The 18,336-nt window shown below is 38.4% G+C and overlaps 1 protein-coding gene across 1 annotated transcript in view; it reads right to left on the bottom strand.

Annotated features, from left to right (window-relative positions):
- LOC118348570 overlaps positions 1-12,374 on the bottom strand; it is a gene marked incomplete at its 5' end in the record, with an annotated part of 38,162 nt that extends 25,788 nt beyond the window's left edge. The window contains 5 exons of the mRNA XM_035690516.1: positions 8,046-8,380; positions 8,519-9,299; positions 9,429-10,064; positions 10,512-10,757; positions 11,262-12,374. Coding sequence (XP_035546409.1) covers positions 8,046-8,380; positions 8,519-9,299; positions 9,429-10,064; positions 10,512-10,757; positions 11,262-12,374 — 3,111 coding nt within the window. The remainder of the gene's footprint in view (positions 1-8,045; positions 8,381-8,518; positions 9,300-9,428; positions 10,065-10,511; positions 10,758-11,261) is intronic.
- Between the last annotated feature and the right edge of the window lie 5,962 nt (positions 12,375-18,336).

Below are 18,336 nucleotides of genomic sequence, written 5' to 3'. Positions count from 1 at the left end.
AGATTTCAGACGTGTTGCATGAACGTTTGTGAGAGTATCATTTGCCATTCATTGACTTGTTGCATGAACGTTTGCGGGAGTATTATTTGTCATTCATTGAGTTTGCATATTGCAGTGGTCATTTTGGTTCAAGGAAGACCTTAGATGTGCTTTATGAACATTTGTGGGAGTATTGTTTGTCATTCATTGAGTTCACATATAATTGGAGTGTTCATGCTTCTACTAAATTTTCACCAATTGAAATTGTTTATAGACTTAAAGTTACCAGTTGATGATAGGAGTAGCTTGGATGGACTATTCCAAATTCTTGAACAATTTAATGAAAATGCATATCTAATAGATCTTCCAGGTAAGTATCTGATATGAACCCGCGGGAAAGGAATCCCTTGAACCCACAGTCAATTCGCGGGAAAGGAATCCCTTGAACCCACAGTCAATTCGCGGGAAAGGAATCCCTTGAACCCACAGTCAATTTGAAAACTTCCCAAGAAAGCCAAAATCAAGTCTATGGATAGAGAATCTAGATCTGATGAGAACTCGTTTCAAGAACCTAAATTATATTAAAATCTAGACCCATTGAAGAACCCGTCTCAAGAACCCAAATTACAAAGGAAGAACGCCACAAAGGTTGTGATTTACCTTTGATAAGTTCAAAAGTTCAATTAAGAACAAGAGTAGTAAAACTCAACTCACAATGAATAAATTCATCAAATTTCATAAACTTCATAAACTGATTAGAATGAGGCTACATAGAGTATTTAAAGCAAAACTTAATTAAAAACCTAGATAAAATAAAACCCCATCTTCCAAAAATACCCCTGAGTGAACAGTACCGCGGCTACAGTACGGTGCTACAGTAACTCGGCTACAGTAACCCTAACCCTAGTTCAATAAAATAATAACTTTCCCAACATACCCTTGCATAGGCCCCCTTAAGTGCTTCCCACAATAAACTCAATTATTCTAAACTAATAAAATAAGTTTTTTAAATGAATTAAATAAGTTGTAACCCATCAAGAGCCCAAAGCCTTTAAGTCTTGTTGTTGCCATCTTCCATAGCTGATCAAATGAATCAAAATTGGATCTTCATCCTTCAAGCCTCATCTTGAATGTTGGGCTCTTGCTAAACTCGTCCCAAGTGGATTGCATCAATCCTTGCATTGTCTCCGTGATCTTTAAGACTAGGCCCATCATGGTTCTCATCATTCCCCTCTCCTCAAAAGGATTCGACTCGAATCTCCACCTTGGTTCCCATCAATCCCCCTCTCCTCAAAAGGATTCAACCTTGAATCTCCACCTGGATCAAAGGGAAAAACGTTAGTAATATTATCATTAATTTCATATTCAATATCATTAATTTGTTCAAGAATTTGAAAAGATCCATCCAAGCTACTCATGTCGTCAACAGGTAAAGGCATTAATTCAAAAGGAGTAAATGGATTAGGGCTATAAACAATTGCGAAAGGAAAATATAAAGTGGTAGTATGCATGGTCCTATTATATGCAAACTTTATAAATCTATCCACAACCATATAAATAGAATCTCTACTTCTTTCTTTCCTAGGCAGCCCCAAAACAAAGTCCATATATGCAAACTCATTGAAACGCAAATGATACTCCTGTAAACGTTCATGCAACAAGTCAATGTATGGCAAATGATACTCCCACAAACGTTCATGCAACATGTTAATGAATGACAAATGATACTTCCACAAACGTTCATGTAACACGTCAATGAAAGGCAAATGATACTCCCACAAACATTCATGTAACACATCGATGAATGACAATTGATACTTCCACAAACGTTCATGCAACACGCCATTGAAAGGCAAATGATATTCCCACAAATGTTCATGCAACACAACAAAAGTCTTCCTTACACCAAGGTTACCCAACAAACCAGCATGTCTATCACACACAAACAACTTATGCATAAAACTAGTAGGTACACAAAATCTAATATTTCTAAACAAGTACCAATCTAGTTTATAGAACTTACCAAAAGATGCTTTCTCACATGTCCCATACACACTAGCAAAGTCATCATCATTAGCATGCAATCCCTTATCATATTCAAATCTCAACAATTTTGCATCTAAAATGAAGACAAGGACATACCTTCTTGCTAAAGTATCAACCACAAAATTTTTCATACCTTGTGTGTATTTGAATACATGAGGAAAAGTCTGAACACAATCCTCCCGCCTAGCATGCATTCTAGTCAACAACTTACCTTGTCCCTTTAAATGTGTCAATGACTCATGTTTTTCCAAGAAAGGTCGGTTAGGAATTGTCGCACTTGGCACAAAATCAATGTAGTGCTCTATCTCCCTATTAGGTGGCAATCCACTAAATACACCACTTGGAAACACGACCTCATATCCCTGCAACAAAGAGACAACAATACTAGGCAAACATACGTCAAGTTCGTTAGGATTAAGACTCGCCTTAGCATAAAAACTCACTTTTCTCTTTGTTTTTCTCTCACTTTCTTCACACTCTCTTTTCTTTTCACTCTCTTTTTCTTTTTCACTCTCTTTTTCCCTTTCACACTCTTTTTTCTTTTCACTCTCTTTTTTTCTGTCACTCTCTTTTTCTTCATCTTTTTTTGTACTCTCGACCTCATAATTATTTTTCAACTCATTCTCTCTTTTGCTTGAGGTCTTAGTCTCACCCTCTTCTTTTTTCTCTCTCATTTTTTTCTCTTTCTCCATTTCGGTCTCACTATTTCTTTTCTTCTCAATCTCACATTCACTCTTGCTTTTCAGCTCAATCTCACTTTCACTTTCACTCTCATCTTCACTCTCGCTTTTCAGCTCATTCTCACTTTCACACTTCTTTGTTTGCTCAATCTCCTTTTCACTTTTTTTTTTTTTGATCACTCTCACTTTTACTCTTTCTTTTTTTATCACTCTCATTTTCACTCTTTCTGTTTTGAGCAACCTCACATTTCAGCTTCAATTGATCCCCATGGACCTGTGTTGGAGTTAAAGGAGCAAGTTTGATTGTTTTTCTATCTTTTTCAAAACTGTACATGTTCCTTAACCCATCATGGATCACGTTCCTATCATACTGCCATGACTTCCCCAACAAAATATGACTAGCATGTATAGGCACTACATCACAAAGCACCATATCCTGGTATTTCCCAATTGAAAAAGAAACTAGCACTTGCTTATTTACCCTAACCCTAACCTCCCCACAATCACTCAACCAGTGCAACATGTATGGTCTAGGGTGTTTCAAGGTACGTAAATTCAATTTCTCAACTAAAGTAGTGCTAGCCAAATTAATACAACTCCTCAAATCAATGATCATACTACATACATTGTTGTTGATGTGGCATCTAGTATGAAAAATATTCTCACTCTTCTGCTCTATATTATCCATCTTAATTTTTGTATTGAGTGCGTGCCTAGTAACAAGAGAATCACCATACTCTTCATTCTCATACCCATTTTCAACACTAAACTCGGGACGCCTCCTATCTCTCCTGCCATGAAGATTTCTAATTACCACATATTGATGATCCATCCTATCCCTCACTTCACCCAACACTAAGTTCAACTTCTCAAACTGTTGTTGCATGAGTTGCAACACAAAGGATGTGTTATCTACCATCTCCTTTGGTGATGAGTCACTCCTATGAGACATCATAATGTGCTGCACAAAAAGAATGTTAGTGAAAAACCTCACACACTCCCTTACGTGTTTACACTCAAATAATGACACTCCACTCGTGTGTAACTCTGAATTGGCTTTTTACTCGATAATAATCTCACACTCTCTTGCCTTTTACCTCAAGAGTTTTCCCACTCAAGTTCATTAAGAACTAGTTGAACTAAATCAAGACAATACAACCTTGTATTATCCCAACTAGTAATTAGATCCAGGAAACAAGAACAAGAGAAACATGAAGGAATAAAAATGACACGAGAATCAATGAAGTTATACGAATGAAAGACTAACAATAAGACAATATACCAACTTGAGTGATGTATGCAGCAGCCCCTTTGATCATAAGGTTTAATCAACAAATTTCTTTCTTTCTCTTTGTTGTAACTATGTAGCAACTTTGAATATGCTACCTTCTCTTTTCTTCATCCTCTTTTTTTTTTTTCGAATTTTTTTTTCTTTTCTTTTCCTTTCCTTTCCTTTCCTTTCTTTTCTTTTCTTTTCCTTTCCTTTCTTTTCTTTTCTTTTCTAATTCATCCACAAACAGCAATAGTCAGTTGTGAAAACCAACCAATTGAATTCAAACACACAAGCATGGACAATGAAGTAGAAGAGAATCAATGGAACGACACTCCAAGCAATTGACAGACTTAGAGATATAGGAAACCCTAGAATATTGAAACCCTAGGTGATGCAAATTTCAGCCAAACCCAAAATCCTAAGAATTTCGGCAGCCTACTTTTTGTTTCTATTTTTTTTTTTTTTTGGCAAGCCTAGAACAATGAAGCCCTAGAATTAAATTTGAGGATGCTAGAATTAAAAGATAGAATCAGACCTGATTGGAAACCTTGCTCTGAATACCAAATGATATGAACCCGCGGGAAAGGAATCCCTTGAACCCACAGTCAATTTGAAAACTTCCCAAGAAAGCCAAAATCAAGTCTATGGATGGAGAATCTAGACCCGATGAGAACTCGTTTCAAGAACCTAAATTATATTAAAATCTAGACCCATTGAAGAACCCGTCTCAAGAACCCAAATTACAAAGGAGGAACGCCACAAAGGTTGTGATTTACCTTTGATAAGTTCAAAAGTTCAATTAAGAACAAGAGGAGTAAAACTCAACTCACAATGAATAAATTCATCAAATTTCATAAACTTCATAAACTGATTAGAATGAGGCTACATAGAGTATTTAAAGCAAAATCTAATTAAAACCCTAGATAAAATAAAACCCCATCTTCCAAAAATACCCCTGAGTGAACAGTGCCGCGGCTACAGTACGGTGCTACAGTAACTCGGCTACAGTAACCCTAACCCTAGTTCAATAAAATAATAACTTTCCCAACATACCCTTGCATAGGCCCCCTTAAGTGCTTCCCATAATAAACTCAATTATTCTAAACTAATAAAATAAGTTTTTTAAATGAATTAAATAAGTTGTAACCTTTCAAGAGCCCAAAGCCTTTAAGTCTTGTTGTTGCCATCTTTCATAGCTGATCAAATGAATCAAAATTGGATCTTCATCCTTCAAGCCTCATCTTGAATGTTGGGCTCTTGCTAAACTCGTCCCAAGTGGATTGCATCAATCCTTGCATTGTCTCCGTGATCTTTAAGACTAGGCCCATCATGGTTCCCATCAGTATCCCGTTTCTACTATTTTCAATGTTACTAACCATTTTACCTTTGATCCAGGTGTAGATTCGACGTCGAATCCTCTTGAGGAGAGGGGGAATGATGGGAACCAATATGGACCTAGTCTTAAAGATCATTTGCAACTTCCAGATGGGCTAAGAAGATCAAGGAGACACTGCAACGATTGATGCAATCCAACTTCGGACGAGTTTAGCAAGAGCGTAGGGGCTTGAAAGATGAAGATCCAGATTTGATTCATTTGATCAGCTATGGAAGAGGGCAACGACAAGACTTAAAGGCATTGGGCTCTTGAAGGGTTTCAACTTATTTAATTCATTTAAAGAACTTATTTTATTAGTTTAGAATAATTGAGTTTATTAGGGTAAGCACTTAAGGGGGCCTATGCAAGGGCATGTTGGGAAAGTTATTATTTTATTGAACTAGGGTTAGGGTTACTGTAGCTACAGCACTGTTCATCCAGGGGCACTTTGGGAAGATGTGGGTTTATTTTGGCTAGGGTTTCATTAAGTTTTGCTTTAAATACTCTATGTAGCCTCATTTTAATCAGTTTATGAAGATTATGAAATTTGATGAATTTATTCATTGTGAGTTGAGTTTTACTCCTCTTGTTCTTAATTGAACTTTTGAACTTATCAAAGGTAAATCACAACCTTTGTGGCGTTCCTCCTTTGTAATCTGGGTTCTTGAGATGTGTTCTTCAACGGGTCTAGATTTTAATATAATCTAGGTTCTTGAAACGAGTTCTCATCGGGTCTATGTTCTCCATCCATTGACTTGATTTTGGCTTTGTTGGGGAGTTCTCAAATTGACTGTGGGTTCAAGGGATTCTTTTCCCGCGAGTTCATATCACATGAACAAAATGAATGAATGAATGAAAAGCAAGAAAGAAAGAAATGAAAGCATGAAATGTATGAAGATACGTAAAGGCCACATGAATGAATGAAAAGGGTACCAATGAATGAGCAAATAGAAATGCCGGGTAAGTAGTACTGGAAGTGCACCCAGTGCTACCCCCCATGAAAAAGGTTCCCAACCCGTGGCCACGGGTGGAATCTGGGTCCAAAGGAAGACCGCTAACCCCAAAACACACGGGGCATAACAGTGTATACTGGCCTATGAAAGTGATAAGAATGAATGGATGTATGCATGTATGTATGAACGCACGAATGCACGAACCTTTAGGAAATGAAGCACTGACGGGGGACACGTTTTAAAGAAAGAAAAGTCTTTTGAAAGAAAAGCCTCGTCCAGTGATGTTTTCAAAAGAATGCACGTATGCACGTAAACATGCACGAACTCTTGAAAAAATGAAGGCACTGACGAGCGAAACGTTTTACGAAAAGGAAGCCCATATTTAAAAGAGAAAAACCCCGTCCAATGACATTTTGAAACGAACGCACATACGACACGTTTGCATGCACGTAATAGTATGTACGGATGATGAATGCATGAATGAAAACCTATATTGTTATATTTTAACTGTAGGAAGTAATGCTTACGAGTCTTCGAGTCATTTTAGTTTTTATGGATGTCCCTCCCCCACAGGAACTGCATGATCAGGACGGACACGGCCAATGGAAAAGAGCACGGAAGTCTAGACACGAGTTTTAAATGCACGAGAGGCCTTTTTATTATAAGATTTATGTTTTCCGCTATAAACCTCTTTTATTGTCAAAGCACATTTCAATTTATAAATGTGGAGTCTCGCACTCTAGGTATGCAAGTGAAAAGTTTTAAATCGGATGGTAATTTCCATCGTCCTTTAATAAAAATATTTTGTAAAAAGTCCTACCACAAAGACGGGCGTTATACGTAAAACTAGATGGCAACCTACATGCATACACATAACATTGACGTCATTCTCTATCTAATCCATATACAACTTATACTATAATAGAACTACATTTCACTTGGAACACTCTCCTTCTATCCCATGCTCTTACGTGCCCTTTACTATGGTAAAACCTTCGGGATCTACTTACGTGATATGAACCCGTGGGAATGAATTCCCTTGAACCCACAATCAATTTGAAAACTCCCCAAGAAAGCCAAAATCAAGTCAAGGATGGAGAATCTAGACCCGATGAGAACTCGTTTCAAGAACCTAGATTATATTAAAATCTAGACCCGTTGAAGAACCCGTCTCAAGAACCCAGATTACAAAGGAGGAACGCCACAAAGGTTGTGATTTACCTTTGATAAGTTCAAGAGTTCAATCAAGAACAAGAGGAGAAAACTCAACTCACAAATAAAATTCAATATTGTCTAAATCTCAAATGAGGCTACAAAGAGTTTTTAAAGCCAAACCTAATCAAAACCCTAGCCAAAATAATGCCCTTTTACCCAAAATTACCCTTGATGAACAGTAGCAGCTACAGTACGCGCGGCTACAGTAACCCCAACAGTAAATTGATGAAACCCTAGTTCCTAAAATGTAATTTTCCAAATAAGCCCTTGGCCAAAATACAAGGCCTTCCCAAAAACATAGTTCAAAAGAAATAAGACATGTGAGTCAAGCATCTTCAAGCCCACTTATTCTAAACTAATAAAATAAATCATTTAACCAAATTGGAAGCCTCCAATAACAATAGGCCGTATCTTTAAGTCATGTCTTCCACAGCTTGAATAAAGTGGATCAAAACTGGTTCTTCTTCTTTCAGACCCATCTTCAGTGTTGGGCTCTTGCTGGCTTCATCCCAGGTGGATTGCACCAATCCTTGCATTGCTTCCTTGATCTTCTTGGCCCTTGATCTTGTAATTGGCCCATCTGGAACTTGCAAAGGATCTTTAAGAGTAGGCCCACCTTGGTTCCTATCATTCCCCCTCTCCTCAAAAGGATTCGACCTCGAATCTTCACCTACATCAAAAGGAGAAAGATCAGAAACATTGAAAGTTGCAGAAACTTTATACTCACCTGGAAGATCCACTTTATATGCATTGTCATTAATTTTCTCAAGAATTTGGAAAGGTCCATCTCCTCGAGGATGCAACTTAGTCCTTCTATGGGCTGGGAATCTTTCTTTGCGCATGTGAACCCAAACCCAATCTCCTGGTTCAAAGATGACACGCCTTCGTCCTTTATTGGCTTGGGAAGCAACCCTTTCATTCTTTTGGGCAATTTGAAGCCGTACCCTCTCATGAAGTGACTTCACCAACTCCGCCTTCTTTTGTCCATCCAAACTACTCCTGTCATCAACAGGTAAAGGCATCAAATCCAAAGGAGTAAGTGGATTAAATCCATAAACAATTTCAAAAGGAGAGTATGAAGTAGTAGTATGCATCGTCCTATTATATGCAAATTCTATAAATGGCAAACAATCCTCCCAAGTTTTTAAATTCTTATGAACAACAGTGCGTAAAAGCTGAGTTAAAGTCCTATTAACTACTTCAGTCTGACCATCAGTCTGTGGATGACAAGTAGTGGAAAATAAGAGCTTAGTACCCAATTTCCCCCACAACACCTTCCAAAAGTAGCTAAGGAATTTAACATCCCTATCAGAAACAATACTCCTAGGTACACCATGGAGTCGCACTATCTCCCTGAAAAACAAGTCAGCTATATTTGTTGCATCATCTGTTTTATGGCATGGAATGAAATGTGCCATCTTACTGAATCTATCCACAACAACAAAAATAGAATCTCTACCCCTTTTGGTCCTAGGCAGCCCCAAAACAAAGTCCATAGATATGTCTACCCATGGCTCACTAGGAACGGGTAAGGGTGTATACAACCCATGTGGCAAAACCTTAGATTTGGCCTTTCTACATGTAATGCACCTTCCACAAATACGGTTAACATCTCTCTTCATCTTAGGCCAAAAGAAATGTTCATGCAAAATGTCTAAAGTTTTCTTGACACCAAAGTGTCCCATTAATCCCCCACCATGTGCCTCACGCACCAATAATTCACGCATAGAACAATTTGGCAGACAAAGTTTGCTTTCTTTAAACAAATAACCATCATGCTTGTAAAACTTACCAAATGCCACCTTATCACATGCCACATACACATTTGAAAAATCAGCATCATCGGCATACATGTCTTTCACGTATTCAAACCCAAGCATTTTGGCACTCATAGAAGTAAGAAGTACATACCTCCGGGATAGAGCATCAGCAACAATGTTCTCCTTACCTTGCTTGTAACGGATGACATAGGGAAAGGTCTCAATGTATTCCATCCATCTAGCATGCCTTTTATTCAACTTACCTTGACCCTTGAGATGCTTCAATGATTCATGATCGGTGTGGATCACAAATTCCCTTGGCCATAGGTAGTGCTGCCAAGTCTCTAATGCACGAACAAGAGCATAAAGCTCTTTGTCATAAGTAGGGTACTTCAGGGATGCCCCACTTAACTTTTCACTGAAGAAGGCTATGGGCCGCCTATCCTGCATCAAAACGGCTCCAATCCCTATTCCTGAGGCATCACATTCAATCTCAAAAGCTTTGTTAAAATCAGGTAATGCTAACACAGGTGCAGAGCACAACCTTTCTTTAATAGTGGCAAAAGCATTCTCTTGATTAGCGCCCCAATGAAACCCAACATTCTTTTTAATTACTTCAGTGAGTGGTGCAGCAATGGTGCTCAAGTCTTTAACAAAACGCCGATAAAAGCTAGCTAACCCATGAAAGCTTCTTACCTCAGTGATGCTTTTTGGCGTTGGCCACTCCTTGATGGCCTTGACTTTCTCTTCATCCACCTCAATACCCTTTGTACTAACAACGTAACCAAGAAAAACAACTTTTTCCATGCAAAAGGCACATTTCTTGAAATTAGCATACAACTTTTCACATCTCAACACATCAAACACATATCTCAAATGCTCAATATGTTCATTTAAGTTCTTGCTGTACACTAAGATATCATCAAAGTACACAACCACAAACTTGCCTATGAATGCACGTAGGACATGGTTCATTAATCTCATGAAAGTACTGGGCGCATTTGTAAGTCCAAATGGCATAACCAACCATTCATAAATCCCATACTTAGTCTTAAAAGCAGTTTTCCATTCATCACCCTCTTTCATTCTAATTTGATGGTATCCACTTTTAAGATCAATTTTACTGAAAATACATGAACCATGCAATTCATCAAGCATATCATCCAATCTAGGAATGGGATGGCGATACTTTACCGTGATATTGTTGACCGCCCTGCAATCAATGCACATCCTCCACGTCCCATCCTTCTTTGGCACTAGTAGCACTGGTACTGCACAAGGGCTCATGCTCTCCCTCACGTACCCCTTGCTCATCAAATCCTCAACTTGCCTCTGAAGCTCCTTTGTCTCCTCTGGATTACTCCTATAGGCTGGTCGGTTTGGAATAGCAGCCCCGGGCACAAAATCAATCTGGTGCTCAATGCCTCTAATGGGTGGCAACTCATTTGGCATCTCCTCCGGGAATACATCCTCAAACTCTTGCAACAAAGAAACAGCCAAACTAGGAAGAGACTGGTTAGTTTCATCAAGAGTAAGATAAGACTCTTTATAGACAAGAAAAATCATAGGGCGATCTGCGAAGAAAGCCCTCTTAACCTCACTCTCTCTTGCATAGAAACTCACTTTTGCCTTTCCTTTTCTCTCAGAAGACTCTCTTTCTTTTTTCTCTCGTGGCTCCACTATTTTTTCTTTACTCTCTGCCATCTCTCTACTTTCTTTCTCACTCTTTCTTTTATGCTCATATTCACTCTCACTCTTTCTTTTTAGCTCAATCTCTTTTTCACTCTTCCTTTTTTGATCACTCTCATTTTCACTCTTTCTCTTCTGATCACTCTCATTTTCACTCTTTCTTTTTTGAGCAACCTCACTTTTCAATTTCAATTGGTCTTCATAGACCTGGCTTTGAGTTAAAGGAGCAAGTTTAATTGTTTTGCCCTCCTTTTCAAAGCTGTACATGTTCTTGAACCCATCATGTGTCACTCTCCTATCATACTGCCACGGCCTCCCCAACAAAATATGGCCCGCATGCATAGGCACAACATCACAAAGCACCTCATCTTGATACTTCCCAATAGAAAAAGTAACTAACACTTGTTTATCCACCCTAACCTCTCCACAATCATTCAACCACTGCAATTTGTATGGTCTAGAGTGTTTTAAGGTTGGTAAATTCAATTTCTCAACCAAAGTAGTGCTAGCCACATTAGTACAACTCCCTCCATCAATGATCATACTACATACCTTATTGTTGACATGGCATCTAGTATGGAAAATGTTCTCTCTCTGTTGCTCTGCATCATCCACCTTAATGTGTGCATTAAGAGCACGCCTGGCAACAAGAGACTCACCTGTCACAGGGTATACCACTCCATCATCTTCACTAGCATCATCCAACTCGGGCACCTCATCACTATCATCCTCACTCTCAGTCATCACCTCCCCATTGTCACGCATAATCATCACCCTCCTATTTGGACATTGAGAAGCAAAGTGCCCTGAACCCAAACACTTAAAACATTTGATATCTCTATTCCGTGAAGGTTGGGATTCTACCTTGGGTTTGTTGCTAGTTCCCTCATCTTTTCCCTTAGGTGGTTCGGTCTTTCTCTTTGCTTCAGCTGGATCATTCCTATCCCATTTTGATTTCCAAGTAGTGCTAGAAACCGTAGTGTACCTTGCTGTCCCTTTTCTCTTTAATTGCCTCTCCACCTTCATAGCCATGTGCACCATGTCCTCTATCTCCACATAATGCTGCAATTCAATTACATTGGCTATGTCCCTATTCAACCCACTCAAAAATCTAGCCATGGTGGCCTCTCGGTCCTCCTCTACATTAGCCCGAATCATCGCCACCTCCATCTCCTTATGGTAATCCTCCACACTCCTAGACCCCTGTGTAAGATTTTGTAATTTCTGGAAAAGGTCTCTATAGTAATGGCTAGGAACAAATCTCCGCCTCATGAGAGCTTTCAACTCTCCCCATGTCTCTATAGGCCTCTCATAATTCCTTCTCCTATTGGTCACTAATTGATCCCACCAAATAATAGCATAATCAGTGAACTCAATTACCGCCAACTTCACTTTCTTCTCCTCAGAGTAATTATGGCAATCAAACACCAACTCTATTTTTTTCTCCCACTCTAGATAAACCTCAGGGTCAGTTCTACCTTGGAAAGATGGTATTTTCATTTTGATGCTACCAAGGTCCCTATCTACACCATCCCGACCCCTTAGATTCCCCTCAAGTCCTCTTTCATGCCTAACTCCTCTATTTCTACCCGACCCAACGTCAGATGCTATATCTTCCTCTTCCTCACCATCTCCTTCATTCTCATACTGATTTTCAACTCTATGCTCACGTCGCCTCCTATCCCTCCTATCTTGTAGATTTCTAATCGCTGCTTCTTGATGATCCATCCTATCCCTCACTTCACCCAACACCATGTTCAACCGCTCAAACTGTTGTTGCATGGCTTGCAACACAAAGGATGAGTTATCTGCTCTCCCCCTTGGTGATGCGCTACTCCGATGAGACATTATCAGGCGCTACACAAGAGAAAGTTAGTGGCAAAAAAAAAAGTAAACCTCACACACTCCCTCACGTGTTTACACTCGAATAATGACACTCCACTCGTGTTTCACTCTTAATTGGCTTTTTTCGATAATAGTCTCACACTCTCTTTGCCTTTTACCTCAAGAGTTTTCCCACTCAAGTTCTTTAAGAACTAATTGACTCAATCAAGACAAAGCAACCTTGTTTTATCCCAACTAGTAATTAAGTCCAAGAAACAAGAACAAGAGAAACACGGAAGGAATGAAAAAAAAAATGGCACGTGAATCAAGGAAATTATACGAATGAAACAGTAGCAATAAGACAAGATATCAACTAGAATCACCCCCTTTGATGATAAGGATCAAGAAAAAAAAATCTCGAATTTTTTTTTTTTTTTCACTATTTTTTTTTTTTTCTTTTCCTTTCTTTTCCTTTCACCAACTGATTTGATCACAATCAAGAATAAGCAGTTGAGAAAAACCCTAACAATAACTCAAAAACCCTTGGGCAAGTGATATACGGCAGCCCCTAGAACAAGAGATTTCAGCCAACACAAACCCTAGAACAATGAATTTCAGCAACCCTACTAACCACCACTATTTTTTTTTTTGTAATCAATCCTAGAACAATGACGCCCTAGAATTAAATATGTAAGAAATAAAAGATAGAATAAGACCTGATTGGAAACCTTGCTCTGAATACCAAATGATATGAACCCGTGGGAATGAATTCCCTTGAACCCACAATCAATTTGAAAACTCCCCAAGAAAGCCAAAATCAAGTCAAGGATGGAGAATCTAGACCCGATGAGAACTCGTTTCAAGAACCTAGATTATATTAAAATCTAGACCCGTTGAAGAACCCGTCTCAAGAACCCAGATTACAAAGGAGGAACGCCACAAAGGTTGTGATTTACCTTTGATAAGTTCAAGAGTTCAATCAAGAACAAGAGGAGAAAACTCAACTCACAAATAAAATTCAATATTGTCTAAATCTCAAATGAGGCTACAAAGAGTTTTTAAAGCCAAACCTAATCAAAACCCTAGCCAAAATAATTCCCCTTTTACCCAAAATTACCCTTGATGAACAGTAGCAGCTACAGTACGCGCGGCTACAGTAACCCCAACAGTAAATTGATGAAACCCTAGTTCCTAAAATGTAATTTTCCAAATAAGCCCTTGGCCAAAATACAAGGCCTTCCCAAAAACATAGTTCAAAAGAAATAAGACATGTGAGTCAAGCATCTTCAAGCCCACTTATTCTAAACTAATAAAATAAATCATTTAACCAAATTGGAAGCCTCCAATAACAATAGGCCGTATCTTTAAGTCATGCCTTCCACAGCTTGAATAAAGTGGATCAAAGCTGGTTCTTCTTCTTTCAGACCCATCTTCAGTGTTGGGCTCTTGCTGGCTTCATCCCAAGTGGATTGCACCAATTCTTGCATTGCTTACTTGATCTTCTTGGCCCTTGGTCTTGTAATTGGCCCATCTGGAACTTGCAAAGGATCTTTAAGAGTAGGCCCACCTTGGTTCCTATCATTCCCCCTCTCCTCAAAAGGATTCGACCTCGAATCTTCACCTACATCAAAAGGAGAAAGATCAGAAACATTGAAAGTTGCAGAAACTTTATACTCACCTGGAAGATCCACTTTATATGTATTGTCATTAATTTTCTCAAGAATTTGAAAAGGTCCATCTCCTCGAGGATGCAACTTAGTCCTTCTATGGGCTGGGAATCTTTCTTTGCGCATGTGAACCCAAACCCAATATACTGGTTCAAAAATGACACGCCTTCGTCCTTTATTGGCTTGGGAAGCAACCCTTTCATTCTTTTGGGCAATTTAAAGCCGTACCCTCTCATGAAGTGACTTCACCAACTCCGCCTTCTTTTGTCCATCCAAACTACTCCTGTCATCAACAGGTAAAGGCATCAAATCCAAAGGAGTAAGTGGATTAAATCCATAAACAATTTCAAAAGGAGAGTATGAAGTAGTAGTATGCATCGTCCTATTATATGCAAACTCTATAAATGGCAAACAATCCTCCCATGTTTTTAAATTCTTTTGAACAACAGTGCGTAAAAGCTGAGTTAAAGTCCTATTAACTACTTCAGTCTGACCATCAGTCTGCGGATGACAAGTAGTGGAAAATAAGAGTTTAGTACCCAATTTCCCCCACAACACCTTCCAAAAGTAGCTAAGGAATTTAACATCCCTATCAGAAACAATACTCCTAGGTACACCATAGAGTCGCACTACCTCCCGAAAAAACAAGTCAGCTATGTTTGTTGCATCATCTGTTTTATGGCATGGATTGAAATATGCCATCTTACTGAATCTATCCATAACCACAAAAATAGAATCTCTACTTCTTTTGGTCCTAAGCAACCCCAAAACAAAGTCCATAGATATGTCTACCCATGGCTCACTAGGAACGGGTAAGGGTGTATACAACCCATGTGGCAAAACCTTAGATTTGGCCTTTCTACATGTAATGCACCTTCCACAAATACGGTTAACATCTCTCCTCATCTTAGGCCAAAAGAAATATTCATACAAAATGTCTAAAGTTTTCTTGACACCAAAGTGTCCCATTAATCCCCCACCATGTGCCTCACGCACCAATAACTCATGCATAGAACAATTTGGCAAACAAAGTTTGCTTTCTGTAAACAAATAACCATCATGCTTGTAAAACTTACCAAATGCCGTCTTATCATATGCCATATACATATTAGAAAAATCAGCGTCATCGGCATACATGTCTTTCACATATTCAAACTCAAGCATTTTAGCACTCATAGAAATAAGAAAATACATACCTCCGGGATAGAGCATCAGTAACAATGTTCTCCTTACATTACTTGTAACGGATGACATAGGGAAAGGTCTCAATCTACTCCATCCATCTAGCGTGCCTTTTATTCAACTTACCTTGACCCTTGAGATGCTTTAACGATTCATGATCGGTGTGGATCACAAATTCCCTTGGCCATAGGTAGTGCTGCCAAGTCTCTAATGCACGAACAAGAGCGTAAAGCTCTTTATCATAAGTAGGGTACTTCAGGGATGCCCCACTTAACTTTTCACTGAAGAAAGCTATGGGCCGCCTATCCTGCATCAAAATGGCTCCAATCCCTATTCCTGAGGCATCACATTCAATCTCAAAAGTTTTGTTAAAATCAGGTAATGCTAACACAGTTGCAGAGCACAACCTTTCTTTAATAGTGGCAAAAGCATTCTCTTGATTAACCCCCCAATGAAACCCAACATTCTTTTTAATTACCTCAGTGAGTGGTGCAGCAATGGTGCTGAAGTCTTTAACAAAACGCCGATAAAAGCTAGCTAAGCCATGAAAGCTTCTTACCTCAGTGATGCTTTTTGGCGTGGACCACTCCTTGATGGCCTTGACTTTCTCTTCATCCACCTCAACACCCTTTGTACTAACAACATAACCAAGAAAAATAACTTTTTCCATGCAAAAGGCACATTTCTTGAAATTAGCATACAACTTTTCACATCTCAACACATGAAACACATATCTGAAATTCTCAATATGTTCATTTAAGTTCTTGCTGTACACTAAGATATCATCAAAGTTGATGGGAATCAAGGTGGGCCTAATCTTAAAGATATGTTGCAAGTTCCAGATGGGCCAAATACAAGTTCAAGGGCTTAAATGATGAAGATCATGCTTTGATTCATTTCATAAGCTATGGAAAGGGCAACAATATAACTTATAGGCTTTGGACACTTGAAGGCTTTCAACTAATTTAATTAATTTCAATGACCTATTTTATTTGCTTAGAATAATTGGGTTTATACCTATGTAAGGGCATGTTGGGAAATTTATTATTTTATTGAACTAGTGATATGAACCCGCGGGAAAGGAATCCCTTGAACCCACAGTCAATTTGAAAATACCCCAAGAAAGTCAAAATCAAGTCAATGGATGGAGAACCTAGACCCAATGTTCTCGTTTCAAGAACCTAGATTATATTAAAATCTAGACCCCTCTCAAGAACCCAGATTACAAAGGAGGAACGCCACAAAGGTTGTGATTTACCTTTGATAAGTTCAAAAGTTCAATTAAGAACAAGAGGAGTAAAACTCAACTCACAATGAATAAATTCATCAAATTTCATAAATTTCATTATTTGATTAAAATGTGGCCACATAGAGTATTTAAAGCAAAACATAATGAAACCCTAGCCAAAATAAACCCCCCATCTTCCAAAAGTGCCCCTGGATGAACAGTGCCGCGGCTACAGTACGGAGCTACAGTAACTCGCTACAGTACCCTAACCCTAGTTCAATAAAATAATAACTTTCCCAATATGCCCTTGCATAGGCATAAACCCAATTATTCTAAGCAAATAAAATAGGTCCTTGAAATTAATTAAATAAGTTGAAAATCTTCAAGTGTCCAAAGCCTATAAGTCATGTTGTTGCCCTTTCCATATACAATAGCACACAAGCAACTTACATATAAAACTAGTAGGTACATAAAATCTATTCTTTATAAACAAGTACCAATGTAGTTTATAGAACTTACCAAACGATGCTTTCTCACATGTTCCATATACAATAGCAAAGTCATCATCATTAGCATGCAATTCCTTATCATATTCAAGTTTCAACAATTTTGCATCTAAAATGAAGATAAGTACATACCTTCTTGCTAAAGCATCAACCACAAAAGTTTCCATACCTTGTGTGTATTTGAATACATGAGCAAAAGTCTCAATAGAATCCTCCTGCTTAGCACGCATTATGGTCAACAACTTACCTTCTCCCTTTAAGTGTGTCAATGACTCATGTTCTTCCAAGAAAGGTCGGTTAGGAATTGTTGCACCTGGCACAAAATCAATGTAGTGCTCTATCTCCCTAATGGGTGGCAATCCACTAAATACACCACTTGGAAACACGACCTCATATCCCTGCAACAAAGAGACAACAATACTAGGCAAACATACGTCAAGTTCGTTAGGATTAAGACTTGCCTTAGCATAAAAACTCACTTTTCTCTTTGTTTTTCTCTCACTTTCTTCAAACTCTCTTTTCTTTCCACTCTCTTTTTCTTTTTCACTCTCTTTTTTCCTTTCACACTCTTTTTTCTTTTCACTCTCTTTTTTTCTGTCACTCTCTTTTTCTTCATCTTTTTTTGTACTCTCGACTTCATAATTATTTTTCAACTCATTCTCTCTTTTGCTTGAGGTCTTAGTCTCACCCTCTTCTTTTTTCTCTCTCATTTTTCTCTCTTTCTCCATTTCGGTCTCACTATTTCTTTTCTTCTCAATCTCACATTCACTCTTGCTTTTCAGCTCAATCTCACTTTCACTTTCACTCTCACCTTCACTCTTGCTTTTCAGCTCATTCTCACTTTCACTCTTCCTTGTTTGCTCAATCTCCTTTTCACTTTTTCTTTTTTGATCACTCTCACTTTTACTCTTTCTTTTTTTATCACTCTCATTTTCACTCTTTCTGTTTTGAGCAACCTT

The sequence above is a fragment of the Juglans regia genome, chromosome 1 (assembly GCF_001411555.2).
Source record: "Juglans regia cultivar Chandler chromosome 1, Walnut 2.0, whole genome shotgun sequence".
NCBI classification, from domain to species: Eukaryota; Viridiplantae; Streptophyta; class Magnoliopsida; order Fagales; family Juglandaceae; genus Juglans; species Juglans regia.
Note: the sequence above shows the minus strand (reverse complement) of the source record. Positions and strands in the feature narration are given on the sequence as shown.